The sequence below is a fragment of the Cyrtonyx montezumae genome, unplaced genomic scaffold, assembly GCF_038088225.1.
Source record: "Cyrtonyx montezumae isolate F1298 unplaced genomic scaffold, pur_monq_1.0 scaffold_23, whole genome shotgun sequence".
Lineage (NCBI taxonomy): Eukaryota > Metazoa > Chordata > Aves > Galliformes > Odontophoridae > Cyrtonyx > Cyrtonyx montezumae.
The window spans coordinates 6,242,375-6,260,543 of record NW_027071970.1 but is presented as its reverse complement, the minus strand read 5'-3'; the positions used below and the strand labels follow the sequence as shown (position 1 = coordinate 6,260,543).

The window sequence follows — 18,169 nt, the reverse complement described above, 5'->3', positions numbered from 1 at the left end:
CCAACAGACGCTTTTTAGAGCGTTTCTGTCACTCTCAAGCGCAGTAATGTTCTGCTTCCAATAAATGCACTTAGAGGTGGAGCATCAGTTGTTTATTAGTCCAGTACTGGACAAATACTTTAGAGAATTTGTATTCTACTTCCAGTTTGATAAAAACTTTATATTAAAATTCACATTTAGGCTTTTAGTACTAAAGCAATAGAGCTGGAGATGAAGAAACCAGCACATGTTCTCACTTCTGAATATCCTGTGGAGTCGTATTTGAACCAACACTTACCGTGCCCTGTGTCAGCCGGTGCCAGAGCTGAGACTGTGGTAGGTGTGGAGGAAAGGACCTGTTCATCTGTTGTTTCTTATGTGTTTTTAATTACAGGTGTACGTGCTGTAGCAGTGCTCAGTTAAGTGTCTTTGGGTTTTGAGAGGTCTCTGAGAAAGTGTTTCTTCTGTAGTGATTTGTATTGACATGGCAGCCTGTCTGCGTGGTGAGAGTACGGACTACGACTGAGCTGTTAATTACTTTGAGATTGGCAGTTCCCTCAGTGAGAGAAAAATTGGCCTCACTGTCCTGGTAGCAGAAGTTAATGGTTGCATCCTGAGCTTCAGAAAGGTGACCTTATGTGGGTCTGCAGAGCTCAAGGACCCTGAAAGCTGAAGTGATAACTGTGGTGGTGTTTAAATCAGTGTGTTTCAGGTGGGAGATAATGTCCATGTAGGCTTGCTGATGAACGCGCTTGGGAATTGTTTTGTCACTTCATTCTCTCCCAAAAAATGGGTTATGATGCATTGATCGTACAAGGACTGCTCCAAAAGTAATGCCTCCTATTTCATCACGCTGGCCCATCAGAGGTGGATGTTGGTGGTATGGCAGCAGAGGTTGAACCTTCCCACCAATATCCCGTTACATTTTGTTGCTGTGTGATGGATGGCAGCAGAGGGGCACTGTGACAGAATGGCACCTGACATGAGTGTGTGTGGAGCAGAGGTGTGTCATTCAGCTCCTCAAGCCTTCAGCCTTGTGGTTGAAGATCAGAGGGCTGAAGTTTCTTTTAAACCTCTCTTGTTAGGAATGTAAGTTCAGATGGAGCAGAAGCACGCAGAAGACTAAGAGAGTGTGATGGCTTGGTGGATGCCCTCCTTCATGCCCTACAGTCTGCAGTTGGCAAGAAAGATACAGACAATAAGGTGAGCTTGAGCATTAAAACTTGAATGGTGTTTCCATTCTTTTAGTCTGAAGTGTTACACTTGATCTAACGTTTATTTTGCTAGTTTTAGCATGGGGCTGTGCTTGCTTCTTTAAACACAATAATTGCCTTCCTCTCATCTCTGTCATGATACTCACGATAGTGCTGACAGAGAATCAGTGTGCTGCATCGTTACCTTGCATGGCTGTTGAGGTGAGCAAAGAAGGGGCTGTGATGGGTGAGGAGAGTAGTCCTTTCCAATCCTGGTGGCATTATTGCTGTGGTTCCGCATTATTTAATTAAATTCTGGAAGTGCGGTTTCCAAATCAGACTTGAGTCCAGTTGCATTGTGCTTTGCACAACATCAGCAAAGGGGTTAGTTCTCATTTTGAAGAGTATTTTCAGTTTTACTTTATTGTTTTTTTTCGTCCTTCCATGTGATAAGAGTGTACAAGGGAATTCTAAGGCCCTGTCACTTAATCAGGTATCTTGGAAGTGGATTTTGTAACCACCTGGTGGCTTCCATTGCGACCTACAGAGCATTGCTCATGTCAAATCCTGATGTGCTGTGTGTTCTGAATCAGCTGTTACTATAGAGCAATGTGTGTTCTCATTGAACTCCTCACACAGCCTTCATTTTGACTCAGACGAAATTTAATAAATGGAATCTCCTGGGGATTGTAGAGCTTGGATGTGTGTGAGAGACCCTGCATTAAAATGAGAACCTTAAATGATGGCTTTCTGCTGTGCATTTGATCTTCTGGTGTATTTGTATTCTTTGTGCACGATCAGACTGTATTCTTGAACAGAGAGTTTTCATGTTGAATGAGTACTGTTTATCAAATACTTCACTTTTGAAGAAAAAAAATGATTTAGAACAATGATTAAGAACCTGAAATTAGTTTGGCTTTTTGTACTAATTCTGTTCAGTGTGCCATTCTTTTCCTGGGGTGGGTGGCCTTTTTTTTTTTTAATTTCTTCACACTTTCCACTGTGTAATATAATAGTTTGCAGATAGAGGGATACAGTGCTTGTTTTTAATAATTTTTTTTTGTCACAGTCCGTGGAGAATTGTGTGTGCATCATGAGGAACCTTTCCTATCACGTCCACAAAGAGGTCCCTGGAGCTGATAAGTATCAAGAACTTGATGCTGGTCAGACTACGGGCACAGGAGGCTCTCAGAAAAAGAAGAAAGATGATGCTGGTTGTTTTGGTGGAAAGAAAGCTAAAGGTATGTCTGTCACAGATATCCAAAAACTGGAAATGTACTGGGGTGAATTGTGCTGTTTAGTTCTGCTCTTGCGAGCCCTTTCTTCATGCTAGAGTGATGCTGTTTGCAGAGGTACGTGTCTGTAGTGGCGTGGCACGTGGTCATCTCTCTTGCTGCGTTACTGCTCTGTATCTGAGACCTTATTCCACAATTGCTATGCTTCTGTTTGGCTTTATATAGGAGTGCTGCATGCTGCTGTATGATGCTGCTGCTGGATAATGGTGGATATGCTCTCCCTATCCTTTTCTTGGCTGTGTTCTTGCATCTGTCGGATCTGTGCTTATTCTGCTTGCTTGGCTGCAGAGCATGTGCTGCTGTCTCTGGAAGCCAGCACGTGTCCATCTCCATGCATGGGAGTCCTGTCTGTGTTCTGTGCCTTCAGTCTCCCACACGTGAAAACAAACTGGAAGACTGTCCTCTCACCTGCAGCCAAGGCATGGGGCCTCCCAGTTCTGTCACTCACTAATTTAAATTGCAGACACGATTTTGTAGCTTTTAATTGTCAGTCACTTTCAAACCTGCTCTTTCCTCTGGGGCATGAAAGTTGCAAATGAATTTCATTTCAAGTAAAGATTAATAGTCTCAGTAACCCTGCTTCCATCTTCCTCTTAAAAAGAGACAGTGAAGTGCATTTGAGTATAAAAGAAACTTGTGTTTCCTTTGGTGTTTTTGAGAAATGGCTCTTGTAGACTGAATTCAGAGGTAATGAACTCGGGTTCCTGCCTGGGCTCTGTTCTCCACGTTGGTGCACAATTGCATCCTGGTTTACTGCTCGTGGTCAGGATCTAAGGAAGGTTTTGGTACTGAAAGGGATACATGGAATTGTTTGAACTTGAGAGGCTTGTGTTCTGCACAGGGGTCTTCCTTCCACGTGACCTGTACATGTTATGAAAACGTTTCGTATTTCTGTATGTGTTAAAAGAAGTCACGGGGTGAAGGCACATTTATAGAGCAGTCTGTGAGCAGAGATGGTCTGTGCTTGAAAAAAACAAAACAAAAAATGAATTGATGGGAGCCTTCTAATGACTTGGGGGAAAAGTGAAAAAACAAACTGAGTCTGTTCTCATAGTGAATGACTAAAACTTCACTGTGATATCCTCTAGAATCCTGGGTGCGTGTTGACTTGAGCCTGTTTCCTGCCACTTGTCACCGTGTTGTTTGGCCGCTTGAAAGCGACGGTCGGTGGGAGCGCTTTATGTATGTCACAGTGTGCGTGGTGGAGGAGGGGAGCGTAGGGAAGAGCTGTCGTCATCTTCTTGACGACTGTGAAAGGAGAGCGCTCTCAGGTGGCTGTGCTCTGCCCGGTGCCCGCCCGGCCCGCATGTGTGTGCTGCGTCAGTCTGCCTGGACAGCTTCTGTTCGTCAGACGCGGAACCTGGCCGTGTCTTTTTGGATTAATTGCTCCCAAAATCATGTGGCACGAGGACGATCCACGGGCTGCAGCAGGGGGTGCTGGCGCTCAGGGACAGCTTGGGCTCGGCCATGCGTGTGGATGTGCTTTAAAAGTCAGAAGTAGAAAATTCCTTTTCCTGCTGTTAAATTTATGTGAATACCTAGGATGAAACTCTCTTAATTGTGTTGGCCGAGGGCTGGAAAATAGGTCGCTTCAGTTCCCTCCCTCTTTTGCTCACTTAATCTTGCAGTGTTTCCATATTTATTTTACTTCAGTTCATGGTCATCGATCATAGCATTTCAGAGCCATCTGCCAAGGGCACCGTCCCCACAGTGCACTGAGCCCCTTCCCATGGGGGGAGGAAGATCTGCAGGGAAGGACTTTTCTCAGCAGGAACAAAGGGAAGACATTGGAAAATCCTGTTCTTTTTTGTTTGTTTGCTTTTTGTTTTTGCGGGTTTACTTACGTTTTGTTTTTAATCAATGAAAACTCGTAGTGCTCTTGTAAGACTCAGGTTTTAAACCTGTTTTGTGAGACTCTGCCTCTTTGTGACTGTTCCTTTGTATTTTCTTCCTTCCTGTAAATTCTTGTTTTTCTTTTGCTGCTTTTCTGGTAATTAGAGGAGTGGTTCAATCAAGGTGAGTCGTTGCAATACTTTCTTTTCATCATCACCATAAACTACATTGTTCAGCTTTTACATGCAAGGCAGAGAGCTGAGATTAAGGTCCTGTTCGTTCACCTTCTCTGCTCCCCCCCATGCTCTGCTCCCTCCTCTTCATTCCAGCAGGCATAGAAATCCACTGTGTAATTGAGAGAGTGTTTTCAGTTTGTTCTCACACTAAGAGAAGAAGAAATGACACATTTTTATTCAGTCCTGGTATAATTGATTTGCAACTGGCCTAACAGTCCCATGAGGGAGGGCACAGGTAAGTGTGCAAGTTGCCTTGCTAAGCCTGTCATATCATAGTGTAGCTTTGCTAGCTGACCTGGGTAGCAATAATTGTAAAGGCTCAGCAGTTTGGAATTGTACTCTTAGAGCTCATTTTGACAGCTTGGGAATGCGTGCCTGGGCTTCTGCATCTTCATTACTGACATTCAGGCTAGCTGGATGAAGATAGCTCTTACTCCTCAGCTGGGAGTTTGGTTTGGCTGTGCAGTGCCCTGGAGATTTCCACTGATACTGACTGGGGAATAAAGACAGGGTCATTTTTCAGTCTGTGACACTTCAGATCAGTGGGTCCTGGGAAAGTCAAGCCAAAATAAAAATGTTGAAAAAATTGCTCCACCCAGCAAATGGTGCTCATGAGCATTCTGGGAGATGCTGTTTGCAGGCTGGCTCATGACCTCTGGAGGTGGGCATGCAGTGAGGCAGAGCTCAGCCCTGCCAACACCGAGGGAACTGAGTGGCAATGGAGTGTATTAACAAAACTAATAAGCACAGTATTGACTGTTGTGGGGTGTCATGAAGAATCTCTTTGCTATCGTTTTTATTTTTAACCAGAAGTATATGGGAATTAATCTTCCAGCAAGAGTGGTCTAGCTGAATAGCTGTATTGATTATCCAAGAAAACAAAATGATATTTGAGGAAGATGGTAAACAGCACTATTGGTTAATAACACTGGGTTATATCTCACAGTCCTTATTAAGTTTCTGACAGTGAGGATGCCAGAGGTCATGTTTTGGTTGTTTTTTACATGAAAGTAGTGGGGGGAGAGGGAAAGAATTTTAATCCTACTGTTTCAGAGACTGTAAATTGCTTCTTGTACAATCAAGTCTCATGTCAGGCTGTTTTCCCAAAGCAGATTGCTGTGCCAATTCCTTCAGCCAGGTCTCATAAAACAGACCTGTCAGCAGGCACATTCAAAGCTGTCTGTCTCTTGGCCAAGTCTGGAGCTGTGCTTTCCATCCAACAGCATAATCTTTTCTTTACTGTTCTTAGTGCTGTAAAACTTGGGGAGGAGGGAGATGTATAGAAGGACAAGAATTGAGATGTCCAAAACACATGCATTAAGCTCCTAGCACAGTCATTTAAACATCCCTGTGTGCTAACAAAGCTGCAGGCTTGAGTGATATTCAGAGCTGCAGTGGCTGTCAGCGAAGCTGGTTTTCTCATGATGTCATTCAGGGTAGGTGATGGCTGAGAGGTCTGTAATTCATAGGCTCTTGAAATTGCTGAATGCTGTCACCTTGTTAGAAAATCCAAATCAATATTGTGGGTCTCATGGAAATCAGATGGGAACAGGAGCAGCTGCACCACCTTTGCCTTCTGGATGGATTTATTTTGGAGTCTTCTTACAGCTTAGTTCTCGTGTTCCTCATCTCCTTCCTATAGGAAAGCCTTGGAAATGGGAGGTGCTTTGGGTATTTCTGAACCTGGCCCTTGCTGAATTGGATTAAAAAAGCAGAGATCCCGTTGGTCAGAGATCTGTCTCCTGCATTTCTTCCACTAGTAAGCAGCTGGCAGCTTCTGTTTTAAAGAGTTGTGGTTTTGCCTGACGGCCTTATTAGTTTCTCTGAGGGACAAAACCAGTAAAGGCTTCCTAAAAGATAGCTAGTACATGCAGTCTGACCCAGAAATTGAGACTGTGACTTAGGATCAGAGAACACAGGGTGGAAAGATGGCTTAATAAATAGCTGCTTCCACATTGCCAGCCCAAAAGATGCAGCAGCCTGTGCTGCTGTCCTGGACTGTCTCTTCTTTAACTGGTTGTGCATGAGTACGTACAGCTTACTGAACAGGGCACTAGGCTGAAGGGATCCTACTTCTTTCTGAACCATCTCAGTTCTGCAGGGCTAATAGAAATAGCAAACTCATATCTTTATAGAGGGAACTACTGAAATGAGTGGTTACACTGATTAAAGTTTGTCTCGCTGCAGTTATTCTGAGGCTTTTAAACTAGCTAATGCCAGACTTGAAATTTGGGGGTGTGTGAAAGGAGTTAGTCATACTTGTAGATAGGATGGAGTCCCATTTCTTGGTCTGTTCCAAGTCTGTAATCTTTCATAAACAGTGACTTCCTCTTCAGTCCTTCTGCTCAGACAGTGCACGAGGGTTTGCAGCCACCAGCAGGGTTCAGCTGTCATTATGAAATGTAGTGTCCTTTGCTGTTTGTTTTTTTCTAGTATTTAGTTCTCCAAGCAACATGTTTTTGCTCCATGAAAGAACCTGAAACTAGATGGAGAGCTGCAGTGTTAGAGCCGAGTCCTGTCCTTTCCTCTGGGAAGGATGCCTTTCAGAAGTCTGGCATGCTGTATATTGTTCCATGACTTCGGGGCAGTTGAGAAAGATGGTCTTTGCCATACTTCAGTCAAATGACTTCAGATGAGCAGAACTTCCAGATGAGTGTTGTGTTTTGTATGGCCGTTGGCTGATGCTGTGTTGACACTTCAAAACTAAAGAAAAAAAGGATGGGGATGTAATGCTGTCTATCCTGAGGGCTCTTTTCTCTTACTGTTGTTTCTAAGTGTTCATGGTGGTATTTAGAAGCACAGTTTCTCCTCTGTACTGTGTATGTTTATTCATTCATCAAGAAGGCTCATGGAATTCATGGTGAGAAACTTCCAGCTTCCTGCTATAACAGGACAGAGATTGGCCTCTCCCATTTTGTGACCTGTTCCAGTCAAGAGCCAGACCAGTTTCTGTGTTGTATTTTTCAAGCACTGTTGTTCCTGTTTGCTGTTAAGCATCCTGACTAGTGGAGCTTTCAGCCCTTCCTGCAGACCTCCCTGAATAGTCGGGTAGGGTCTCTTCAGAAGCCACCCCTGCTAGATAAACTGAATGTGAATTCAGTCCATCATTTACAGCTGCAGTTTCTTCCTATGTTCTTGAGGGAGAAGGACTAAATGATCCCCTAAAGTAATTTGGGATGGCTAAATTGTATAGTGCTGCCCTCAGAGGCCATGTAGATTCCTGCTCTTCCTTCAGAATCTCTTATTTCTATTCCAGGACTTCCAGTGGCAAGGTACTTGGTTATCCTGTGGGGTTCATGTGTGCTTACCCAAGGCAGAGTGTCTCCGTGATATGGGAGGAGAAAATTACCACTTCTGTCCCCAGCTGCACACATTAAATTGAATCCCTAGCCTAAAACTGAAGTCAAGGCGCTGTTTCACTTTTCTGTGTAGGACTGTTTAAATTAAAGGTTACGTAATGGTTTAGAGCTCTCTCTCTTAGCAAAAATACAAAATTGTTTCCATTAGTTGCCAATAAATAGCTGAAATCGCACTGTTGATTGGAAGGCAATTCAAGGTTAAGCTCTTGGCTGCTGTCTGTAGGATGTATTAAAGCTAGGGCTTCCTACTGGGTGGTTGCAGTGAGGACAGATGCTGGGAAGCAAGCCTGTTGTATTTTGCTCTGCTGCTCTGCTTAAGTGATGCTTCAGGTCAAAACTTCTCTGTTGAAATAACAAGGAAATAATGGGCATCCAAGGGAGGGCAACAGCTTTGCAAAGAAGAGGAATGGCTTCACTGTGAAGATTTTAAGCACTCCTAAGGCCTACGGAATTGCTCGTGCTGAGCATACTAGCAAATCAACCTTTCAGTTGCACAACTTTTTTTTGGCCCTAAATTGCTCAAGCTAACTCCACAGCTATGCAGCTGGACTGTAGGTCACATATGTACAATTATTCAAATACTGGTAATAGTCTGTGATTTATATTGAGTTTATATCTTCTTTTGTAGGTGCAAATGACTGTAACTTACCTGACAGCATGCTGATTGTCTTCACCATCTGTTGTCTTATTTTGTTTGCACAGGAAAGAAGAATGGAGATTTGGACAGGAATTTTGATACACTTGATTTGCCTAAGAGGTCTGAGACAGCAAAAGGTAATGTTAATTGAGGTGCTAAGGGATTTGATTTAGTAGTTTAGTGGGTAGGGATGGTGACAGGAGGATGGTTGGACTAGATGATCTTGTAGGTCCTTTCCAACCTAATGTATCTATGAATCTATGAATGTCTGTGCTTTTGGAATTATCAAGTAGCATGAGAGTTGGAGGCTCTTCCAGGGGCTTGAGACATGAACCTATCAGATTGACCTTTATTTTGTAACTGGTTAATTGGAATAATACATTTGTCAGTGCCTTTTTTTACCCAGTAACACTTAACACAAGCAGCTTTTGTATTAAGCTGCTAAACGCTTGGAGTCTCGTAGAAGCATGCCTGAAATAAGGGTTGCCAAAAATCAGGGAAGAAGTAACTACTAAATCTGAAGGCTGTGGAAGACTTGTTATATTTTGAATTCAAAAAATTGCTTAGAATTTTCTGGTTTCTAATACCATATAATTTTCATCACACCTTTAATAAGGCATTATACCAGAGAGCTGGGAGTAGAGAATTCTGTTCTGCCCGTTGGTTTATTTCCATCCTGAATATGTAGTGCTATCTTTAATCGAATGCTAGATTATCTGGGTCTTGTACTACTTACAGCATTGGACACAGTGTTTTGAAACTTGTACAAGTTTTTGTTTGAAGTATGTGCGGTATCACTGCAGTTCTATTGTCATAGCAACTGCTGTGGTGCTACTCTGTTCACTTGGCCTTGCAGAAAAGCTCTCCTGCAGCACCCTCACCTTCATGATCTGTAAATAGAACTGAGCATTCTTCAGAATGTGAAGTTGAAATTACAGGCACCTTTTACAGTGGTTACAGTTTCCAGGCTGTTACTGTTTCTAGGATGTTATCTAAACAGTGGTTTTCATTTGGTGCATTATTACACTGATACTAATGCACTCCCTAGAGGGTACAATACCATCATATCTTGGGAGTTGCTGGTCATACCTCATAACCAGCTTTTGCTTTAATGTCATCAGTTCAGTGCCAGGCACTGACATTTCAGAGGAAGATGACTTTTTAAGGATGATAAAAAAAAATAAAAATAAAGAAAGGCAAAATATAGCAAGGACCTCAACTCTTACATTCCAGTCATATTTAGACAACAATAAAGGTGCCAGTGAGGTTTAGGGGAAAAAAGAGATCAAGGTTTTCTACAAGGAAATGTATCCTGCATAACTTTCTTTAAGATTAAACTCTTTGATGTGCCTTTTTCTAATTGTAGAGGTGTGGCATTTTTAGTGGGAGCTACATCTGTCTGAGCTTATACAGCTCATTAATACATTCAGTATCTAGAATTCACACACTTGGAGGTATTATTTGACAATTCTGAGTTGCTCTCATTTAATCTAAATGGAATAGATTATAATCTAATGACATATCTCATGCTAGATTGATTAATTCCACAGTATTTTGGAAGAAGCCCATTGGCAAGAGAACTATACATTAATGGATTCAAAGAGGTGGAAGAAAAACACACTTAGGATGCTTTTCTGTTCTTTTTTTTTTTTTGCCAGCAGTTTCCTGCAGGACATCTAGTTTAAGTGAGAGTTGCTGAATGTCATAAGATCACTAGGAATTTGAATTGTACAGTAAGATAAATAAAATTGCAGTCCTAAAACCTTTACAAGCCTGGGTCAGATCTGTGCTGTAGAGGATAATTGGCTCTGATGAGATCAGCTCTCAGCTGAAAGAGATCCTCATAACCAAGGCTGGAAAATCAGGCAAGTTTTAATGATCAAAGGCTCTCAGTTTGAGTGACACAATTAAGTGCTATTTCAAAAATCAACAATTATAGATTAATCTCTTTCATGTATTATTAAAGTCTTATTAAAGTGAGTTTTCAACTAGAATCTTTCTAGGCAAGTGAAAGTGCAGTAATAAGTTTTTTTTCATGCCGTGCAGCGACTGAACATGGATGTAGTTAATGGAACGTTGGGGTGCAGTGTTGCAAGTTCCATGTAGTCCTGAGTCAGCATCTGTGGTGCTTACCTCGTTGGTCTGATGAGTGGCTTTGGGAAAATGCCAACGAGATTTCTTTCAAAAATAATCTTAGACTGAGCTTCTTTGGTGCTCTGTTTCTGATCCTCCAAACTAGAGTCTGCGAACCAGTTCAGGTTTGATGGGAAGAATCATCTTTGAGAATTTTGTTTAGTCTCAGAATTATTTTAGCTACAAAAATTGTCATGGAAACCAAAATGAATGGTGACGCTATCACTTAACTGAATGTAGAAAAGCAGAAGCTTCCAGTTGGAGGGGAAGGAGGTGGGTGTGTTTGTGTCGGTTTTGGTGGCCAAGGCTTTTTCAGTCTCTGTTCAGGATGGGCCACGGACACATTCACATCCTGAACAGAACAAAGGGAACGTGGGCTTGTTACCATGTTGAAAATACTGAAATTCAAGTGATTTTTCTCCCATTTGTTTTCTTCAGATAGGAAGGAATGAATGAAAGGAGATCCTTTATTTTTTCAAATGGGTGCTTTAAATGATCCCTTTTCTTCTGGTTTCTCTTGCTGTTTTGTTTCCTGTTGCTTTTATTGGATATTGGGTTTTGCTGCAGCGTGGCATTTGAGCAGCCCTGAAACCATCTATGCCTTTAGTAATTTCACGTGCTAGGCATTCTGGCAGGAGAATGCTTCCAGTTCAGGGTTATCATCTGTAGCAAACTGGATAATGTCAGATGAGAGATCTTGCAGTGCTTTCAGAACCTGTCTCATCTGATATTAAAAAACAAAGTATACATGCTCTGGCAGCATCCAGAGTACTGCTGTCCTCGTGAGGAAGGACTGTGAAAGAGAAGCATCTTGTTTCTGCTTTGTTGAAAGGGTATATTTTTGACAGGGAGAAAGGATAAATTTGGGGGAAATAGGAGCTTGCAGAGAGCCATATGAGAAGGGAACAGCACTAACAAGGAATTACGAATGCTGTCCTTCGGACCTCACTATATTTAGTACTTTCAAAAATTCCTTCTTCGGTGAGAAAAAGCAGCCTTGCTGAAATCCCTTTCCCTGTGTAAAGTAGGTCAGTGGCAGTGGTGTTGGCTCTCTCTTTTGCAGCCTGTATTTCTGCACTACCTTGGTGTGAATGTTGATTTCTCCTGTGTGCACATTAAATACGTAGCATAGCACAATTCCTTGGCTTTGTTAGCAGAGTCCTTATTCCTGAGCAAGAGCAGTTAACAGGAGACCCATGGAGTAGGGGGAAGGACAGGGATTAATCATATCTGTGCAGTGGAAAGCAGTGTCTCAGGTGGTAGATTATGAGATAAGGTTTTCTGAAAAGAATCAGCATTGATATGTGCCAGCCCTCTGAAGGCGTAACCAAGGTTGTAATGTTTAATCCTCCTGATAGGAGGGTGCAGGATTGTTCACCTCTGTTCATCAGTGCTACAATGGGGAAGAAAAAAGAAGAGCAAAACTGCATTTTGTGTGTAATTGGTCAGTTATTCCTAATTAAATCCAAGGCTGTGCGGTATTTGGTTTAGACAAATCCCTTGACTTCTTGTGTATGCATGCAGACATCCTATGGCATAAAAGAGGATACTCTTAAGATGCTTTGAGTGTTGAACTTCAGCTCTGGTTTCAGTTCATCTCATTCAGAAGTTGAGTATTTTCAGCCATGAGGTATTGTGTTCAGGTACATTTCAGCCCAGTGGGTGAGCTAACTCATTTTCTCCTTTAAATCAGTTACTACAGTGTTCATTAATTTTTCCTTTCGGTTTTGATTATTTAAGCTCACTTGCATTTTGATGGGGACATAAGCAGAGGAGAGAGTAGTGCAGAAATACTGCACTGGCAGTAGAGCTGCTCATAGCTGAACAAATCCATTTTGTTGTAGCAGGGACCTGACAGAAAACCTCAGCCTTGTGGATACACTTACCCTGATCTTGCCCTGATCAGTATCCTGTGTAGGTAGGGAACTTGTCAGGGGGTGAATTTCTTCTGTTATCTCAAGTACTCAGCCACTTTTCATGTAGCCCAATGCCGATGATAGATTTCCTATTCCAGAAGGTGAGTGTTTAAATTCAGTTATAAATCTTTGTGTTACTGCTCCAGGAAATTAGACTTCCTGGCACTGTCAGGATAATGACTTTAACTTAGCAGATTACAAAAATGCTAGCAATTTGTCTTCAGCTAAAGGCAGTGCTGTAGTGGGAGAGAGACTTCACCGAAGCTTCTGACTTTGTTTGTAATTAAGATTAGCTTCTGTTCTTATTTCACTGCCATTTTTATTTGCTTTCTTAAAACTTTACAAGTTGACTCTAGTGCTTCAATCATTAATTATGATTGCTGTATTGTGAGTGAGTAGGATTGATTGGTAAATGGCACCATCCCACCCCTCCTGTGTGTGCTCGCCGAGATTGAGAGACTGACGTCTGTGGGAGCAGGTAATGTGATCTTGTATTAAGGTGTTTTAAGTATCTCATGCATGGTGTTCAGAATTAAGTATCTCTGATACCTTTTCCTATACTGAGTGTTCTTCTTGGTCCCATGTGTTCTTTCTTGATTTGCAGAGCAGTTGAAAGAACTCTCATCTGTCTTCTAATGCTTTGAATCGGAGCAGTTACCATCTTGGATAGGAAAATTCCCTGACGTGGCCTGCCCTTGCAGACCTTTCTCCAGCCTCACACCTGTAAATTCTTTTTCCCTACATCTGCTAGGAATTCATAGTGGACACCAGTGGGTTTCTTCTTTTCTTGCATGCTCACTCTTTCTGTAGTTTCTGTTTGCAGAGCAGAAGTCCAGTTATTCTGGAACGCTGTGCTCTGATTTTCATCATGTTTTACAGTTCTTATGTTGAGCCACTTGTTTGTTCAGTGCTCGTGGACTGCTTCCTGGTCTTCTGAGATGTACTCTACAGATGGAATCACTTATTTGTGATCTCTATGGATCTATCAAATTAAATTGTACAGAACATAAGCTTTAGGTGTAGGGCTGAAACTGAAGGGTTTGAAAAATTGCATGGGGAGGTGCAGCTGGAACGTGGGTTGGAGCTCCAGGAGTGCTGCAACATTACTGTGTTTCACCTTGTTTCTGCCCTGACACATCTTTCACCAGTGCAAAGAATGAGTCTGAAGTAACTTATTTTCTGGACATGAACAGCTCAGGGAACTTTTAACTAATACAAAGTGTTTAATTTTAATTACCTTAAGTACCCTGTCTGCAGCCTTTAAAAGCTGTAATGCTCATCAATGCACATTCAGGGTTTAGTGGCTACTTTCTTAGCATGGATTTTCATATTCTCCTCACAACCCTTTTTGTGCATAGTTTTCTATGTGTCTCATTTAACATTCCTGTTCTATAAGCAGTTCTAATTCTAAACTCTGAAACGGAACGTCTGTTACTACAGAGCACAGCTCATTATACAGATGCTTCTCAGGGACTATTAATAAAATGAAAATATGCCATGCAAATGTGCCAGGATTAAAAGCAGAAGTTGGTGAGGAGGTGCTTACCCCATGTGGCTGGAACCGCTTCAATTTGGGATTTAGTCATTTCAGTGGAAAAATTCTATCTGTATGCCCGTTCCAAACTGCTGCATTATGTCAGATTTGTGCCATATCACTTCTTCAGTTTCGGTTAAGAAACAACAACAAAGAAAGCTCACAGACTTTTTCTCCCTTCTGGCATAAGTGCAGAAGATGAGATGTTATACTTTGAAGTGGAGTACAAGTCAGAAGGTTATCCTGATTGCCTCCGCCGTCTTATTATGAAAAGCAAGAAAGAAGAATCCAGCTTTGGTCAGAACTTAGAAATGAGATTTCATGTAAAAATCATTCACAGAAACCTAGTTGCACAAAGTTACAGTTGTTTCTGGTGTCCATCAAAAGTACCGGAGCAAGGTTCTGCTGACGAAGCTCCTTAACAAGTTAAGGGAACAGCAGGAAGTTTCAGAACAGCTGAGGCAGAAAAATTGTATAACGTGGATTTAAATCCCCTGCCAGACTTCCAGAAATAGTGTGTGTGCAAGGAAAGGAGGTCATTACAGCTCCACGATAGTGTTGTGAGGGCAGTGCTGTAAGGAGTAACAGGCACGTGGATGGCTTTCTTAGAGGACTGCATGACTCAGATGCTTTCTGAACTCAGTGTTAGACTGATAACTCTCAAATCTTGCTTAACAATCTGTCTTGGATGGACTGGCCACCTGCTGTAGTACTCTTGCACACAGAAATGCAGGTTAAGCATTGGAACAGGTTGACAGAGGCTTTGAAGAAGGCTCTGCCATTACTGGAACTCAGGACCTGGCTGGACAAAGTTGGAAATAACTTGATCCAAATTCAGTGCTGAGCCCACTTGGAGCAGGAGGCTGCCCCGGGGACCTCCCACTCTCAGCCTAATTTTTCTCTGACGCTTTTTTTGTAAGCGATGATAATGTCAGCCAAAAGAAGTCTGCATGCAAAGAAACAGCAGATTTTTCTTTTTATGAGAAACAGGAGGCTTTTTTTGTTTGTTTTTTTCAAAATGTCTTCATCCAGGACAGCTAGCTAGGCAGCTCAGGAGGGAAGAATGTGAGAGTTCATTTGACCAACGAAAATGAGCAACGAAAATGAAATACTGAAGTAATTCTGAACTAACTGCAAATTGAGGTACTTGAGATCTATGAAGGTTCTCATAGAGTCATAGAATGGCTAATAATAACACAGCCCATACAGGAGAAATACAGGAAGTCTCTATTATTTTTCCTCCTTTGCTTGAACAGTACTTATTAGAGTTAATGGAGAGCGTTAATCATGGAGTTAATCTCAAGATTAAAATAAACTAGAATGTCATACACTCTGTGCATTCTAAATTACAGAAGTGACTGGTGCTGAAGCTGCAGATGTGCTTTGCAGATAGGCAAATAAAGAAACTCAAAAAATTAAAAATTCTCTTTTCTCAGCATTAATTTCCAGCACGTTTACCTACACAGCTGCTGCAGTCATGTTATTGGACTCATTACTTTATAAACCACTTAGAGATCTTGAACGTGAAAGCTGTGCTACAAAGCCATATTTATTTCTATAACCCTGAGTGCTCTATGCAGGCTTAAAAGCTCTCCCATCTCCACCGTGACAGGGGAATGATGTGACTTAATGTGCCAAATACATCTAGCTGTGGAATGAAGAAAAATGACCTTGAACTGTGAGGCAGGCATTTTACATTGTACAGTAGACACTTAAATTTACCTGTCAGCCTAGGATGAGTGGGGGAGAAGGATCTTACCCCTGCATGGTCTGGAAAGCAATGTCAATCTAGCTGTTATTTGCTCTGAACCTATGGAGAGCTTGGTCGCTGACCCCCACATTTTCAGATGATCAGTGTGAATGTTGATCAGTATGTGGAAGGAGAACATTTTTATTTCAGTTTCTCAGGCAATTTCTTTGAGCCCTGAATTGTCTCTCTTAATGATGTTTTAAAAACTGGAAGTCTACAATAGCATGAAATCTTGTTTGTCTGTTTAGGAATACACTGTGGTTCAGGCTTATCTGCAACGAGGACACAAAGCAATCCTTCCATCTCGTGTCCACTTTAGCCATTCTTTACATGTCTTGAGATCTTTGTTACTCAATGTATCATTGCTTTTGTAGGAGACAGAGCAACTTCATAGTCTCTAGCCACCTGGCATTCACAGTCTGTTTTGACAGGCCGGCTCTTGATAGACAAGACGGTGTGGAAATGTAAGGAGAACAGACTGCTGAAGTGAACTGTGCTAAGTTACGGAGCATTTCAGTGGCAGAGATCATAAGAGTGCTGAAGTTATTGGATTCCTAAAGCAGTGTATTTTCTGCTGGCTCATGCTAACAAGCCAGGTAGGCAAAGCCACTCCATTTGGAAATATCAGGTTTCATGTCCATCTCATACAAAGTCAGGAAGAACATTTATGCCAATGAATTCTGTTTAGAGATTTCCAAAATTACAACCAGGAAATCTGTAATCATAATTGCATCTTGTTCTGCAGATAGCTTAAAAATGTTGAGCAAGAAAAGCATCTCTGAAGGTCCTCTTCAGAATGATCCATGGAGATAGAGTTTGGCTGAAGGGAGAACAGTATCCCCTCAGTCTGCAACTTGGTGTTGTGCATCCTGGCCCAGCTGAGGGAGGAGCAGCGACATCTGCTCTTGCCTCTCACCACCTGTAACCCCACACTGGAAACGGATGAGGTTCTTTGAGGATTGTTGGAAAATCTTTGTTCCTGTAGGCATTAAGGCTTCCATTTTACGCCAGATTTGTAAGAATGAACTGCCCAAATACGGTACCTTGAAAACTTGGGCTTCAGCGTAATTTTTTTATTAGAGAACATGGGGGAAAAAAATTCCTACTGCTGCCACTCTGGCCTGACATTTAGTCGACACTGAAAGAATGGAATTCTTCTTCTTGGATGCTTGGGAGATGTTTGAATTGCCTGGCAGTGTAGTGACTATAATTGAGACAGATTATTGGAGGCACTGGGCTTCCTTTGGGTGCATGTGGCAGCTTTCATGAAGTGGAGAGAGAAATTGAAACACATTTTTGACTTCAGAAGCTGCAGCAGGAACTAATTAGCAATTTCAGAACACAAACAGGATTGAAGGATGTCTGTGTTTGCGTATAATAAATTATTTAATAATATGAGTGTGTCTTTCCATCTGGTAGTTGCCTCTAACGTGCTTATAAAGAAAAGATTGTAGGACTCTGCCTGTAATGGACTGAACAGGCTTCCAGTATCAGTCCTGATGATGAAGAATCACTGACATTTCATTTCTCTTGGCTGAGATTGGGTCTCCAAGCTTCTTCTCAGCTTGGATACTGTTAACCTTTTCCCAAGAAAGGTTGGCTGTTTAGATCCAAATATTGTCTTACTGGAGAGTATTTTGAAGTAGTTGGTATTTCTGTGAGGGTAGATACACTGGAGAATAAACAGATTTTATTCTTCTTTCTTATTAGAATAAGTTGAGCCAGACAGTTCTTCTGCCCTCACTGCCTTAAGCAGACAGCCCTCTAGCAAGCAACCAAACTGATAAGAATAACCAAATACTTGTGTAATGGCTTATGACCATTTATGAGATCTTTATATAAAAATCATGATGAGAAGTGAAATTATAAGTAGACCTAGTGAAGCATGAGTAACGCAGAAGTAAAGCTTTCAAATTGCCTTCTAAATGTAGTTCAGTGTGTGAGCTCTGAAATATATACATACACATCTTTCTTTGATTTTTCTTTCCCCTTGGCACTGAAGATTAAGCTCAGACTGTGAAAGGGAGAACCTGACAGGTACCAGCCCAAGTGGAAATAGGGTCTGTCAATCCCTGTCTGTTGCAGCTCTGAAGCAGCACCCAGTGCTGATGCATCCAGCCACTAGTGTGTCAGCAGCATGTGTGCTTTCAAACCAGAGCAGCAAGTCCCTCGGCAGCAGGATGGTGTTTTGAAGTGCAGTCACTGGAAACCTCTGTAGTCCCATATCTGACAAAGTAGTCTCATTTCTGTAAATTCCGTGGTGATGGAGGATTTGTTTTTGCCTTGCTGCTCAAGATCCGATGC

At 41.9% G+C, this 18,169-nt stretch overlaps 1 protein-coding gene across 5 annotated transcripts in view; it reads left to right on the top strand.

The window, feature by feature from the left end:
* The window catches only part of ARVCF (ARVCF delta catenin family member), a 203,587-nt gene that overhangs the window by 162,752 nt on the left and 22,666 nt on the right, over nt 1-18,169 (top strand). For all 5 annotated transcript variants that reach the window (XM_065739053.1, XM_065739051.1, XM_065739050.1 and 2 more), the window contains 3 exons: nt 1,065-1,182; nt 2,242-2,413; nt 8,598-8,669. In XM_065739053.1, the coding sequence (XP_065595125.1) occupies nt 1,065-1,182; nt 2,242-2,413; nt 8,598-8,669 (362 nt within the window). The remainder of the gene's footprint in view (nt 1-1,064; nt 1,183-2,241; nt 2,414-8,597; nt 8,670-18,169) is intronic.